Source organism: Rhamphochromis longiceps, linkage group LG4, assembly GCF_057381845.1.
Source record: "Rhamphochromis longiceps isolate RC_006_pf linkage group LG4, R_longiceps_female_GT1.1, whole genome shotgun sequence".
NCBI lineage: Eukaryota > Metazoa > Chordata > Actinopteri > Cichliformes > Cichlidae > Rhamphochromis > Rhamphochromis longiceps.
In genome coordinates this window covers 4,315,445-4,331,041 of record NC_140560.1, presented here as the reverse complement: position 1 = coordinate 4,331,041, position 15,597 = coordinate 4,315,445, and the positions used below count along the sequence as shown (strand labels likewise).

General features: G+C 39.3%; 1 protein-coding gene and 1 long non-coding RNA gene across 2 annotated transcripts in view; both read right to left on the bottom strand.

The window, feature by feature from the left end:
- The window catches only part of LOC146670845 (uncharacterized), a 372,233-nt gene that overhangs the window by 144,868 nt on the left and 211,768 nt on the right, over nt 1-15,597 (bottom strand). The gene's annotated exons all lie outside the window — the stretch shown is intronic.
- LOC146670852 (prolactin-2) lies at nt 1,633-4,553 on the bottom strand. Its single transcript, XM_085405070.1, has 5 exons — nt 4,450-4,553; nt 3,656-3,768; nt 2,841-2,936; nt 2,411-2,593; nt 1,633-2,301 (listed from the first exon to the last, which is right to left on the bottom strand). The coding sequence occupies exons 1-5, from the start codon at nt 4,487-4,489 to the stop codon at nt 2,128-2,130; spliced, it is 606 nt and encodes a 201-aa protein (XP_085261196.1). The 5' UTR covers nt 4,490-4,553; the 3' UTR covers nt 1,633-2,127.

Below are 15,597 nucleotides of genomic sequence, written 5' to 3'. Positions count from 1 at the left end.
GCAGCTGCCAGAGAATTCAGCATTAAACAGTTAATGGTACGGAAGTAGAAAAAGCAAGAAGAATGAGTTAAGTGAAGTTTGACTTATCTGACTGTTTTGTTTCGTTTAATGTGCCTTATAATGCGGGAGTACATATATATATATATATATATATATATATATATATATATATATATATATATATATATATATATATATATATATATATATATATATATATAAAAACACCCAGCACGCCCCTGCGGGCGGTTTATCCTTCAAGCTCGGGTCCTCTACCAGAGGCCTGGGAGCTTGAGGGTCCTGCAGTATCTTAGCTGTTCCCAGGACTGCGCTCTTCTGGACAGAGATCTCCGATGTTGTTCCCGGGATCTGCTGGAGCCACTCGCCTAGCTTGGGAGTCACCGCACCTAGTGCTCCGATTACCACGGGGACCACCGTTACCTTCACCCTCCACATCCTCTCGAGCTCTTCTCTGAGCCCTTGGTATTTCTCCAGCTTCTCGTGTTCCTTCTTCCTGATATTGCTGTCATTCGGAACCGCTACATCGATCACTACGGCCGTCTTCTTCTGTTTGTCTACCACCACTATGTCCGGTTGGTTAGCCACCACCATTTTGTCCGTCTGTATCTGGAAGTCCCACAGGATCTTAGCTCGGTCATTCTCCACCACCCTTGGGGGCATCTCCCATTTTGACCTCGGGACTTCCAGGTTATACTCGGCACAGATGTTCCTGTACACTATGCCGGCCACTTGGTTATGGCGTTCCATGTATGCCTTGCCTGCTAGCATCTTGCACCCTGCTGTTATGTGCTGGATTGTCTCTGGGGCATCTTTACACAGCCTGCACCTGGGGTCTTGCCTGGTGTGATAGACCCCAGCCTCTATGGATCTTGTGCTCAGAGCTTGTTCTTGTGCTGCCATGATTAGTGCCTCTGTGCTGTCTTTCAGTCCAGCTTTGTCCAGCCACTGGTAGGATTTCTGGATATCAGCCACCTCCTCTATCTGCCGGTGGTACATACCGTGCAGGGGCCTGTCCTTCCATGATGGTTCCTCGTCTCCCTCCTCTTTCTTGGGTTTCTGCTGCCTGAGGTATTCACTGAGCATATATATATATATATATATATATATATATATATATATATATATATATATATATATTGCAACTGTTATCATCATTGTGAGTCAGGTCAAGTTGATTTAAACTTATTTGCTAGCTTCTCAGCCTGTGGCACAGCCCGTCTGGCTTTGTGTAAATATTGTAGTTTGTACTTGAATATTGTCAGCAAAATCCTAGGGTTTTATTAGCCTGTTATTTAGCGGCTACCTTTGTTTTTAGACACTCCATACACCTATAGCACCTAGCTTCAGCTGATGACCTTAGCACAACACCCTATCTTCCAAATATGGTTGTTTCTGGCTCGAATACTGCTCTACATAAATACTGTCAAATTGACGCTTTAAAATGTGAATCAACAATTCTGTAGGTAAGACCACTGTGAAACGTCTGTGAGGTCTGTCTTTTGTATACAGTCTATGGTCACCAAGAAACTTGAGTGTATTCCTATTCTTTCCACAGGTATTGCATTTCCCATGAAAAAACAAACAAACACATAAATAACAGAATTTCACCGTGCAAGATTTTTTTTTATTGAAATACAGATTTTAAAGAAATCGTTTACTTAAAAGGCACTGAATTCACAAAGCTTTTTAAAAGACACGACTCAAGTCAAATGCTGCAGTTTCTCATCAACTAAGCACTAGTTAGGAAGAAAACATAACTCTTCATTGAAGCCCTAGATTTCATCTTTAGTAGATTAGCTTTCAGGGGATTCTGCTGCAACAGAAGGAAAAGACAAGGAGGAGTCACAGAGATTTTACACACAGAATTAGCTCAGTGGAAAGTAAGATCACTGTTTTACTCACTGTGCTAAAAGAGTCAAACCATGGATAGTTTCCTGCCTTATAATTCCTCCTTATCCTTAATCCCTGAAGCCTAAAAAGCTTACTAATTAGCAAACCAGATAATATCTAAGACAACAAATTTCTATCATGAGCAATTCTCTATTTGATAAGCAATAGAAGCTGTAAGAACGATCTTTTCACAGATTCAGGCTGGACAGCCACTCTTCAGCACATCTGGGGTTGCATGTTTGCTGCCCGGCAGCGCAGGACTTTCAAGAAGCTGTCGATCTTGTGCGAGTCCCGGCGAAAGCAGGACAGCAGTTTGGTAATCTTGTCCTGGCCGATCTCATTGGTCTCTATGAATGGAAGTGAAGTGATGGTCTGAGCAGCTGGACCCATCTGGACACAAACAGAGTCCGGGAAAAATTATTTTCATTTGACTTTATTTTTAAATATTCTTGGTTCAAATAAATGCATATTCAGAAATTATTGTTTGCAGCCCACACACCTTGCTAGATAGTATATCCAGGCCATCCTTAAGGTCTTTGGAGTGCTCCTGCATCTTCTGGATAGTTTTGGATAAGGTGCTTTGGGCTGAGTACGGGAGGACGTTAGTAGAGGAGGACAGGACTACAAGAGGGCCCGACCAAGCCTGCAGGAGGGAGCGAGCCAGGGACAACAGATCTGACTCCTAGAGGAGAAATCCAAACAATAAGGTGAAGGAGATTTTGGGAAAACAGAGGAAAACATGTGTGCACATAATGTCTCAGTGAGATGAAGACACCTTTGTTCTCGTTGGCTTTAAACTACTGTTTGAAGGGGCTCTTGAATAAATTGTGCCTTGTGTGAGCAGAGATGCAGAGATATTGAAGATATCAGAGATATGACATAGCAACAGTGTGACGGAGAGTAGGCAAGGTTGAAGTAAAATGACTTACTGATACTTGAAGTGCTTGTTCCTTGTCAGTGGGGGTCTGTAGAGAGGAGGTGTGGCACGCGTGAACCCTGTCTATAGGGAATACTTCAGAGCCCTGCTGTTTAAGTAAATGGGAAAAAATCAGACAGATTGTTCAGGCTTTAGCATGCTGACTTTTATTGATCACTGATAGCAATACTCTTTTCTGGCATTGTTGTATTATACTCAATTGAAAATAGCATTTGTATTTTATTTTATTCTATTGTATATAGTATTTTTATTTTATTCTATTCTATTCTATTGTGTACAGTTGTGTACAGTATCTTATTCTTATCTTATTCCAGTGTTTTTCTAATTTTTCTATATAACTTTGCACTATCCACTTTTCAGCGCAATTCAATAAAACTTTATTGATCCTGAAGGTCGACCCATGAAGGAAACCTGGTTAAGGCTGCCGACCTTTTGCCAGAGACATCTTACACTTATGACCATACATATTTTCTGCTGTAACAAAACAAATTTCCCAAGTGTGGGACTAATAAAGGTTATCTTAACTTACCTTATAACCAACAACTGCTTGGCAGGCTTTAATTCAACACAAAGGCTGCTGCTTTTTCAAGAGTTTAACCAAATGTTGTAACTTAGAAAACTGCTAATGAGGCAGCTTCAAGCAGACCCACTGCACTGCATGTCGAGCTAATAAGGAAGCATCAGCGTTTAAACAGGAAGTTTGTGTTTTTTATGTTTAGGGAGACTGTGACATTTTATTTACAGTGCAAACACAGACAGACACACACACACACACACACACACACAGACACACACACAGGTACAGACCAGCTCCTGGGTGAGCATCGTGCTGAGCGCGTGCAGTTGGTCAGACTGTTGAGAGGCTCGATAGATGAGGTCGTTGATGGGGATGGCTCTGCACATTGCCACCACACACAACACTGTGAAGCATGAAAAGATGAGCGGAGGCAGAGTTAGAGAAAGCAGCTGCAGGGCCACAGTTTGGTGTCCTTTTGGCTTTTTTCCTTTTATTTAATAAGTACACTCCTCAAGCAGTCTTTCAGCTACATTTATAACCTGTTCTATAAAAGGTCTCATACAAATAGCTGTAAAAGTTTAAAATAAAAGTTTTCATTTATCATTATTATTAGCACTGTCCTCTTAAGGGCTGCCAAACCAACAATAATAGAATTTGAGCAATGCCGTGGCTTTATACTCATAATATTATTAAATCTGGTGCAGTGAATCATAAATAAACAAAAAATAAATGCAGGTTATTTCACATCTTTGTAAATTATTTTTCTAAGATGAATGATTGAAGGAATAATTTTTCATATCATATATATACTACATCTCTGATGTATGGTAACTTTTGTCTTCCAAATCTTTCACATTTAAATGAATATTTGTGCGAGAGATTTCCGAAATGTGGTTGCTAAAGACCAAAACTTTGATTGTGAGCTGGTGAGCAAACTGGTAATATTGGTTCTAACTGTAATTAAGCTAAAATCCTCTTATGGGTAGAATCTCAGGTTTAATGTTTTTCATTTCTTTACATTTTTTGAGCAAGTAAATGATCTGTAGAGCACTATGAAGCTTTGTATTGGCTGAGCTCTTCTCACCCATCACGAGTTTGCCTCCCCTGATTCTTCTCTGAGCCATCTCTCTTCTTTTGCCGTCCGTCAGCTTCTGGTTCCTCGTCTTCTTGTCACTTTTGCCTTTTGCTCCTTTGTGCCTCCATTTTATAATTTCTTGGCTCCGGTCGTTTGGTTATGCAGCAGCAGGGTGACTCTGTGCTAATTACCAAGAACGTGCTGGAACCAGTTTATAATGAGAAACATGGCAGAGGGGCTTTGAATGGATGCAACAGGACGTAATTGCAGTTTGACAACTCTGTGTGTGTTTGTGTGTGTTGCATGAAGGTGGAAAACGTCCCTCCTTACTCTTAATTGACTGAATAAATAAAAACATTAATGTTCTGTAATAGCACGGTGGCACCTGCAGGTTCACGTGACTGACCAACAGCTTCTCAGGTGTTCTTTTTAGTATTTCAAGTTTCCAGCTTCAACTTTTCTACTCTTGATATTTATTGTTCTTTTAAGTCTGAAATGGTTTTTACAGGTTCTGTTTTTTCTAAAATCCAACTAATTTGAAGATTTGCAGTCAGAGTTCGTCATAGCACAGAAACACTACTGCAGGTTAGTCATGACCTTCTTATGGCTTCTGCTTGTTCTTCTTGGCCTCAGATCAGCGTTCATCAGCATAGCCAGTTGTACTTGTCTATGAAGCCAAATGACACAAATAAACTACCGACATAAAGACCTGGACCTCTAATTAGTTTTCTAATTCTAAATTCAGAAAAACCAAGGTTATTGTACTTTGTATATAAATCTTAGAAAGATGGTGTCAAATAAGATGTTTAGTATTGATGTCATTACCTTGGCCAAAACGGTGACACTGTGAAGATTTTTATTCAGGTGTCATTTAACACTCACATTAAAAACATGTCAGACTGCTATCTTTCATCTCCTACAATTTGGAAAACTGTGTGTTCAAGTTGTGTTTTCTATTCTCAGCTATTAATCAGGTTGTTGTAAAACCTTCTTGAAAAACCTTCAGCTGAAAAGACGACAACAAGAAGCAGAACGGGGCCTAGAAAGACGGTTCATGTTTCTCCCATTTTAATTTTTCTTCATTGGCTCACATTTCAGTCAAAAAATGGACTTAAAAGAGTAAATGGTTACACTCACTTGTTCCTTAAAGGACTTTTGATAATTTAGGAAGGAACAAAATTAAGATTAAGGAGTATGTTCTTTTGGCTCATGAAGAATTCCTACAAATGCACATATATAATGTTGTAATACAATACAAACTGTGCCAACAACAAACAAAAGACAACAGACTGTGCAAAATGTTAACCCCACCCCCACTCAAGGCGTAGTCAATAATCTGCCCTGCAAGCTGGGATGGTCTGGGATAGACCGATGACTGTAGAACTGATCCACATTCATTGGTTCAAATACTCACCTGACACGTCTGCTTGAACTGAAAGCTGTTTCAAAGATGGTTTCATACTGAAGTCTTAATATAAAGTCGAACTTGCACTAACTGCTGAATTTAAACACACCAGTTTAAGTCTTCGATGATTTTGCGGTTAATTTCAATTAAACTACAAAAGGGGAAACATTTTTTTATTTTTTATTTTAAGAAATAAAAACTATTCCATTTGTGAAACTGAGAAAAAAACCCCGAGGGTTTTGAAGATATGTGAGTGCCAGTGTTTTTATAGAAAAGTGCAAACTTGATGTAATCACAATAAGGAAGAGAAAATGGGGCGTTCAAGACTCTAATGTGACAAAATGTATTACTATCTTAGTTGACAAAATAATTTTGGTCAGTGTTGATGTCCTTCGATAAAAGTTTGTTGACTGATTAGTTGGGCTTTAACATGATAAACAGACAGTTGGTTACATAATGGAACAAATGAGGTGTTATTGTTGAAAACGGGCCTCTGTACACGTGTAGATGTTTCATTAAACCCCATCCATGATTCATGATCAAAGTTACTGTTAAACATTCATATTTTTACATTTCTGACTAATTTGCTGTTACTAATGTTAAATCCTCCCAATTCTTTCGATCTTTGGGCTGAAGGAAGGACAATACTCGGTGTATCAATGCTCAATCAACAATCTTTAATTCCATACAATTCAACACTTTATGAGCATAAACCATCCGGATGGGGAGACATGCATGCAGAGGGTCACAGCAAATCTCAAACTGGTGGAGGGTTACTCAAACTCTTATAGCCTCTAGTGGCCCACACCTACTCGTAAAAGCCTAAACATTCACATTCTTTCTCTCACACAGCGCCTAAGTTATGACCTCGGCTCCTTGTTTTTCTGCTCCCAACAAGGTGGTGGGGTGAACCTCCTGTGGAATGTGCTCTGTCTCCTCTGCTATCAGAGCACCAAGGCCCTGACTCTCTGCACACAATATTCTCTTCTTAACTCAGCAGTATAGTGCATCATAAAACAATATCATCCATTCACAATAAATCAGCAGTCTAATGTAATGCAAATCAGTTTAACTAATGCAAGAGTTATCACCTTCTTCTAATTCAGGAGAATAATGCAAACTAAAACTACATAATAATTTCACAATCATTAATCAGGGGTATAACATGGCATAAGATAATATTATAATCCCACACTAAACATCAAACAGGATTTACACGTTTTCAGAAAACAACACATTTTAAATTCTCTCCACACTTCTGAGCTGTAGTGTAGATTTGTAGATCTATTATAGAAGATGATATAGAAGTATGAGGACAGGGAGACACTGTTAAAACGTTATGAGCTGTCTTGCTGCAGAGAAAGTGGAGTCTGTCATCCTTGAAATGCTCCCTAGATAGGCAGCTGGCAGGATTGAACGATGCTCTGCCTCTGTGGTCAAGTACAGACATCCATGAGCCACTGATGAGCGTGACAGATCAGGAAGCATGCATGAAGTGGACGTGTTAGGGAGAGTTTGCCATCAGAGTTAAAACACTTCAACTCAGTTTTTGATGATAGACACAACTAAAAATCCTGATCAGTTACAGACACACGTACACATGTAAAAGTTTGGAGTCAGCTTGTTTGGATCCCTGCACTCTTCTGTGACAGTGTGTGAGTGTGCCTTCAGACAGCCTGCAGTACCTCTGCCCCGTCTCCTGGAGCCCACAGTGTTTATCCTGGATTCATAACTATCTGCAAATAATCCTGTGAAACTTTACCACATAACAGTGCACTTATGTAGATATTTCACTAAATCTCATTCGTTACTTATGATAAATGTTACCAGTGATTGTTTATATTTCTTTACATTTCCAATAATTTAGTAAAACATTAAAGAGAATTTCACTGTTGTGAGAAAATAAGACGTTTCTAATTCACTTCAGACTTTTGAGCTGTAGTGTAGATTGCAATGTCACGGTCCTGGGTCGGTGACCCAGCGTTTTCTGTTTTGTATTGTTAATCTTTGATTTCTTGATGTCTTTGTTTGTTCGTAGGTTTTGGTTCTGTGTCAGTATTGGGTCTGAGTTTTCCAGGTGTCCCTTTTAGTTCAGTGTCAAGTCTGTGTCTTGAGAATTGTCTCTTGTTTCCTGTTTTACTTTGAAGGTTCATGTCTGATGTCAGTGTATTCAGCTTTGCTTCCCCTGTCTCGTCTTGTCAATTACTCCCAGCTGTGTTCCCCACCTGTTTGTAATCTCCCTGTGTTCTTTTGTGTGTATGTAAGTCATGTCTACTCATGTACTAGTTGCTGGTCTGTGTGTGAGTCAACTGTGACCCTACTGTGTATTCTCCGTGTGTTTTCCCTGCCGTCCACCTTCCTGTGCCTCTGCTCACCCTCCCTCATGTTCGTGTTCATGTTTGCTGTTTAGTTTTTCCCAGTTCAGATTATCTTTAGTTCCGTTTTGCCATTTTTCACCTTGTGCTTTATTTTACAATAAACCACCTTCACATCTCAGCGAGTGCCTGCACTTGGATCCTCATTTATTTTCTCCACACGGCTCATCCCATGTGACAGTGTATGGTTATGTTATAGGAGTACCAGGACAGGGAGCCACTGTTAAAAAGTCATGAGCTGTGTTGCTGCAGAGAAAGTTGTTCACTCTGGTGGTTCTTTGAGTTTCTAAAAGTTGAATGGGATGTAGTCTGCCCCTCTGTGGAACCAGGTCCCAGTTTGAATTCAGAACACAGACACTCTCTTCTTCTAAGATTAGACACAAAACTTTCTTCTTTAATAAATATTTATTTATAGTTACAGATCAATCAGCTGTCCGTGACCCATCCTTACAGGCTACAACTGCTGGTTAACCTGCCATCATGCACTGAGCACTTCTGCTCCACTCTTGTCTTTCCCTCTGAGTGAGTTAAAATATCCCGACTGCATCTCAGTAACATTTTTCTGTGCTCTCCCATCAGGTGTCAGGTTTCTTCCTGTTAAAAGGGAGTTTTTCCTCCTCACTGTCCCCAAGTGTTTGGTCTGAGAGGATTGTTTGATCTATTACTGTAGGGTTTTTACTTTATAATGTAAATCAAATGGACTAAAATTCAACTTGAATGTGACTCCTAATCAAACCTAAAGTCATCCCAACCAATGTGAACATTCAGCACAATAAAATACGATGAAATCAACCACGCTGGCTACATAGAAGCAAAAGCAGCAGCTTCTTCCTGAGGTCCTCCTCAGCTCCAAACCCACCAGTGGAGGCGCTGTTTAACAACCAGCAGCTGTTATACTTAGTTTATAATTTAATAATTTCATTCTATGAAAATAAACTGTTTGAAAATAAGCATTTTAAAAAAGATTGTTTCATTGTTGATTGTTTCATTGTATGGTTTATTCTTTATGTATGTAAGTTCTTAAACTGCATACATGTATATATGAATGACTCACTCATATGCTGACATGTTAGCATACTGAGAACCTATTTCTCATATGGACACATTACACTTTTACGTTTCCTCACCTCATACATCATCTAATACAATGCTAATATTTTGTGAAGCAATGATGAATTTATTTCTTTATTCTATATAACTAGAAAAACATTAGAAAATCCAAGGAGCTGGTGGTAGACTTCCACAGGCACAAACATCCTCAACTGCAACCGCTTAACATCCAAGGTATCGACATCGAGGCTGTGAACAGCTACAGGTACTTCATTGTTCATCTGAACAATAAACTGGACTGGACTCACAATTCAGGCACCCTCTACAGGAAAGGGCAGAGCAGGCTGTACCTGCTGCGGAGACTCAGGTCTTTCGGAGTGAAGGGCCCACTCCTGAAGACCTTCTATGACTCTGTGGTGGCCTCAGCCATCTTTTACGGTGTGGTCTGCTGGGGTGGCAGCCTCTCTGCCGGGGATAGGAAGAGACTGAACAGGCGGATCAGAAGGGCCAGCTCTGTTCTAGGATGCCCTCTGGACCCAGTGGAGGTGGTGAGTGACAGGAGAATGGTGGCTAAGCTGTCATCCCTGATGGACAACATCTCCCACCCCATGCAGCAGACTGTGACAGCACTGAGCAGCTCCTTCAGTGGCTGCAGCACCCACGGTGTGGGACGGAGAGATTTCACAGGTCTTTCCTTCCTACTGCTGTCAGACTCCACAACATGGTCTCTGCAGATGACCACACACACACACACACACACACACACACACACACACACACACACACACACACACACACACACACACACACACACACATCCAATGCACAATGGTAACTTTCACCCTGTTTCACCCTGTGCAATATTACCAAGAGCAATTTTCTAACATAACAAAGTATTTTAATCTATTTTGTATAGTATGTTATTCTATTTTATCTTATTCTATTCTATTAGGTTTCTTTGTACTCTCTGCCATGACCAAAACATTTCTCACATGTGGAACTAATAAAGGTTTATCTTATCTTATCTTAAATAAAGCTATTGTCTCCAGCAAGATAGGCAGAGTTTCTAAAACTGTGTGTCTCTGTTTCCTGACCCTTTGACTGTGAGGTCTTAATGCATTATAATATAATATTATATATTATTATTAATTAATATAACTGCTGCAAATGTTTAAGGTTGGGTTCACCTTTATATTTTGTTTAATCTAAAATAATGCATCATATTTTATAACGTCACATATATGTAATCTGGCTGTCCTATGAGGCAGCCTCTGTTTCTACCTGTTCAGGTAAAGTAGAATCACTGCGGCTATCACCACCTAAGAAAAAGATGATATGTGTGTCCTCATAAGGATAAAGAACTGCGTTGGTGTGTGGGACTACACCCTATATGTTTACAATGTTAAATGATAATTATGAGACAATGCAGTTCAGGTCATTTTACAGAGAAACGTGAAAGTAATATAACAAGTAATGTAATGAATTACTTTCTCCTGGGAGTAATTACTGCATCACTTTTAAGAAAGCAGTTCTGTGTAATATGTGTAGTACATGACTTTTTTGAGTAATGACCAACACTGATCACATAAATGCATAAATGTAATGTTTTTGCTGCTTAGCGATAGTGGTGACTCTCAAAGCTGAGCCAATGAGAGCCCAGTGAGAAATCACAAGGATCAATTAGGAATGAAATCAATAAATGATATAAATAATGGAATCAGAATCGCTAAACTTTTTTATTAATCCATGATCCCTTTGAGTTGCTTGGGTTTTCCTTTGATACTTCAAGAAGACGAGATCAAAATTCAAACTTCTCCAAACATTACCGAACACAGTGGGACTTTTTCTCAATGAGCGCATCCTGTAAAAGTGGTTATGTTGTGATATGGAGGGCTATGCCTATCTACTCATGATATTTCTACCCTGGCAACCCAATTTTCAGACGAATGTCAGTTTTTTATTTACTCATGTAGGCTAAAAAGATACATATTAACTCAGTCATAGTGCTAATTGTTACAGTTAAACAGGTTCTTCTGAAGCTCCCAGGTGTGCAAGTCAATGGACAAAGTATAGGATCACCATTTTTCCATGTTTCCTTTTCCCATCATGCTGTGCCTCAGAGAGATGTGCTTCTTTTCACTGTGAACTTCTGGGACGGCTGCCTCACTTAGCACCTCCTGCCTCAGAGCTAAAAATAGAGCAGACTGCAGACTGGAGCTCAAACTGAACGCCAACTCTGGAATCAGGACAGATACATGAAAGCATAAACACAGCAGCTGAGGAAGAAGGATGCGTGGGTGCATGTTATGTGCAGATATGCTTCCCTTATCTATCCAAGCCTAGGTTTGTGAGGAGGACATTTGTTAAACTCTAGCAGACAGTGCTTCTTGTCTGTCCTTCATATATACTAGAGAGTTCTCTCCTGAAATGTACAGCCATTACTCACCGGTCTTAAAAAAGTGCTGCTGTGTTGCTTTTAGATTAAGAAAATCAACTTTCTAGAATATTCAAAGGCGGTTCTTTTACAACAGAATTTATTTGTTCCTCAAATGAAAAACTAAAGGTTGAAAAGCACTAAAATGGCAGTTACCTGAGGCAGCAATTATTAAAAGATCATTAAAAACTTTTAAAAACACAGTTTCAGCGCAATGTAAACCTGAACTGAAATATTTCATTTATTTCAATTTTTCTCCTGGACTTTGGACAGGAAAGGAAGTTTAATGAGATTGGCCTAAAATTTGAAAGAACTGTTGCATCAAGATTTGTCTTTTTCCGTGTCCAATAGTGTCAAAGACTTCTTTAAAAAGACAAGTGGGGATAATACTGAGGTGACACATAGAGGGCAGATATTCTAAATCCTGATGAGATTCTTTATTCCTCTTCAGCTCCCAAATAACTTGCCGCTACTTTAATTCCCAAAAATGAATAGTTAATGCACGTAGCAGTAAGTAATGGATGAAATGAGGTGGACATGACTTTTGGCAGTTTAAACTGCAGGCAGACCATTCGCAGTCATATTCAAAGCTATGGGAAATTTATAATCACCAATTGATGCTACTTTCTAAAAATTTAATTTTTAGATAATTTTTTTAAGGGTTACTATAGGGATGTCAGTTTTTCTCATCAAACCTTTACAGAAATGTTACTTCAGGGTCACAATTTGTTTCTCTGTTAAAATAAAATAAGATCTTAGTTAAACAATGAGACCTGGAACCATCAGTTTGACTGTCTTTGCTTTTAAACCAATTATATAGAATTTCAAATGCTCTGAAAGGAGGGATCTCCTGTTTTTTCCAAGAACAGGCCTTTTTCAATCCCTATATATGAATAATGAGTTATAACCACTTATATCATTATGCTACATATAATAATCATCTCCACACAAAAACACACAAAACATTGTTCTTTCAGTTGGCAGCTGTACATGGAGTTTAAAATAAAGCAGGTCTGTGCATTTTTATCCAAAAGCCTAAAAGCAAAGAGGTGAACCAATTTTTTTTTCAAGTTTAAAAATATTGCTGCCAGTTTGCCAATGGCTCAGTCACATTAGAGTGAACATAGAACTGCAGCTTTTTGTGATTAGGAAACATCGATGGCTGCTCAGAAATTGCACTCAATGTTTGATGACCAATTGCAAGTAGTTGCAATCAGCACGAGTGCGTGCACTGATAAGAGTGATTCATCAGGTGCACCTCTCTTTGCAGTGTGGGGCTCAACGGCTGTATTCTACTTATGCTCCAAAATAAAAACAAGGTTGTTGAGCGCCCTCTGCAGTTGTCCAGAAATAGTGACATTGTTACTCTGCAGTAACTATGTCACTATTTGTGGAAGAATTTCTCTCTTTCTCTTTAAAAAGTGTGAGATTCTCGCTCTACTCTGAACGTGAGTTAATATGAGGACAAATTTGATGCATCTATAACTAATATATTGTTAACAAGAAGTTTTGCACGAATCTTATTAGAAAGTATATCTTTCAACTGGAACATTTTAAGGACGATTTGTGATGGTGGGAAGGGTTCTTTCTTTTTTTTTTAAATTTGATGACTTTGGATGGAATGAGCCGTATACAGTCCCAGTCCACCACCAATGCATTTGTGTCACTGACAATGCTTCTGTAGTCCTATTCAATTCAGTTTCATTTGTACATCGCCAAATCACAACAGTCACATCAAGGTTTTATTGTAAGGAAGAGACCCTACAATAATACAGGGAAAGACCCAACAATCAAGCAACACCAATCAAGCACATGGCGACAGTGGGAAGGGAAAAACTCCAGCAGAACCAGGCTCAGGGAGAAGCAGCCATCTGCTGCTACCAGTCGGAGTAAAGGAAGGAACATAGGACAAAATACACACTGTGGAAGAGAGCCTATGATTAATAATTAAAAATTAAGGCCAGCACATTAATTAATGATTAAATGCAAAATGGAGTAGAAACACAGTGCATCAAGCCCCAAGCAGCCTAGACCTATTGCAGGGTAACTAAGGAAGGATTCAGGGTCACCTCCTCCAGCCCTAACTATATGCTATATCAAAAAGCTTTGAGTTTAAAGTCTTAAGCCTAATCACAAAAGTTGTCTCCCATATCCAAATTGGGAGATGTTTCCACGGAAGAGAGCCCTGAAAACTGAAGGCTGTGCTTTCTATTCAATATCATAGGGAAACGCAAATTACTCTATTGGGGTGATACACTACTCTAAGGTATTTAAGATAAGATAAGGCCTGATTATTCAAGACATTGTATGTGACTAGAAGGCTTTTAAATTCAATTTAGGACTCAGCAGGGGGGCAATGAAGCAAAGCGAATATGGGTGAAATATGCATGCTCTTTCCCCATCAGTACTTTTAGGACATCTTTATAATAATCAATTACAGTAGGCCAGTAGAAGTAATAAATATATGAACTAGTTTTTCAGCATTACTCTGAGACATAGAGATATTATTTAGAGATATTGTGCAAATGCAAGAAAGCAGTCCTACACATGTGTTTAACCCCTTCACCCATAGTTTGCTGCTTTATAAGAAAGCCCTCCGCAAAGCCAGAACATCTTACTATTCATCACTGATTGAAGAAAATAAGAGCAACCCCAGGTTTCTCTTCAGCACTGTAGCCAGGCTGACAAAAAGTCAGAGCTCTGTTGAGCCAACAATCCCTTTAACGTTAACTAGTAATGACTTCATGAACTTCTTCACAAATAACATTTTTATCATTAGAGAAAAAATTACCAGTAATCATCCCACAGATGTAATATTATCTACAGCTACTCTTAGTACCATTGATGTTAAGTTAGACTCTTTTTCTCCAATTGATCTTTCTGAGTTAACTTCAATAATTACTTCCTCCAAACCATCAACCTGTCTTTTAGACCCCATTCCTACAAAACTGCTCAAAGAAGTCCTGCCATTAATTAATTCTTCGATCTTAAATATGATCAACCTATCTCTAATGATCGGCTATGTACCACAGGCCTTCAAGCTGGCTGTAGTTAAACCTTTACTCACAAAGCATCTCTAGACCCAGCAGTCTTAGCTAATTATAGGCCAATCTCCAACCTTCCTTTCATATCAGAAATCCTTGAAAGAGTAGTTGTCAAACAGCTAACAGATCATCTGCAGAGGAATGGTTTATTTGAAGAGTTTCAGTCAGGTTTCAGAGCTCATCACAGCACAGAAACAGCTTTAGTGAAGGTTACAAATGATCTTCTTATGGCCTCTGACAGTGGACTCATCTCTGTGCTTGTCCTGCTAGACCTCAGTGCAGCGTTCGATACTGTCGACCATAATATCCTATTAGAGCGATTAGAACATGCTGTAGGTATTACAGGTACTGCACTGCAGTGGTTTGTATCATATCTATCTAATAGACTCCAATTTGTACATGTAAATGGAGAGTCCTCTTCACACACTGAGGTTAATTATGGAGTTCCACAGGGTTCAGTGCTAGGACCAATTCTGTTTACATTATACATGCTTCCCTTAGGCAGCATCATTAGAAGACATAGCATACATTTACACTGCTATGCAGATGACACCCAGCTCTATCTGTCCATGAAGCCAGATAACACACACCAATTAGTTAAACTGCAGGAATGTCTTAAAGACATAAAGACCTGGATGGCTGCTAACTTTCTGCTTCTTAATTCAGATCAAACTGAGGTTATTGTACTCAGCCCTGAAAATCTTAGAAATATGGTATCTAAGCAGATTCTTACTCTGGATGGCATTACCTTGGCCTCCAGTAACGCTGTGAGGAACCTTGGAGTCATTTTTGACCAGGACATGTCCTTCAATGCACATATTAAACAAATATGTAAGACTGCGTTCTTCC

Excerpts from the sequence above, each read along its gene's own strand:
- LOC146670852 (XM_085405070.1), bottom strand. The coding sequence starts at position 4,489 with ATGGCTCAGAGAAGAATCAGGGGAGGCAAACTCGTGATGG. Across the intron at positions 2,937-3,655 it reads CGATGCTCACCCAGGAGCTG|CAGGGCTCTGAAGTATTCCC; the intron begins GTCTGTACCTGT and ends TTACTTAAACAG. Across the intron at positions 2,594-2,840 it reads AACAAGCACTTCAAGTATCA|GAGTCAGATCTGTTGTCCCT; the intron begins GTAAGTCATTTT and ends TTTCTCCTCTAG.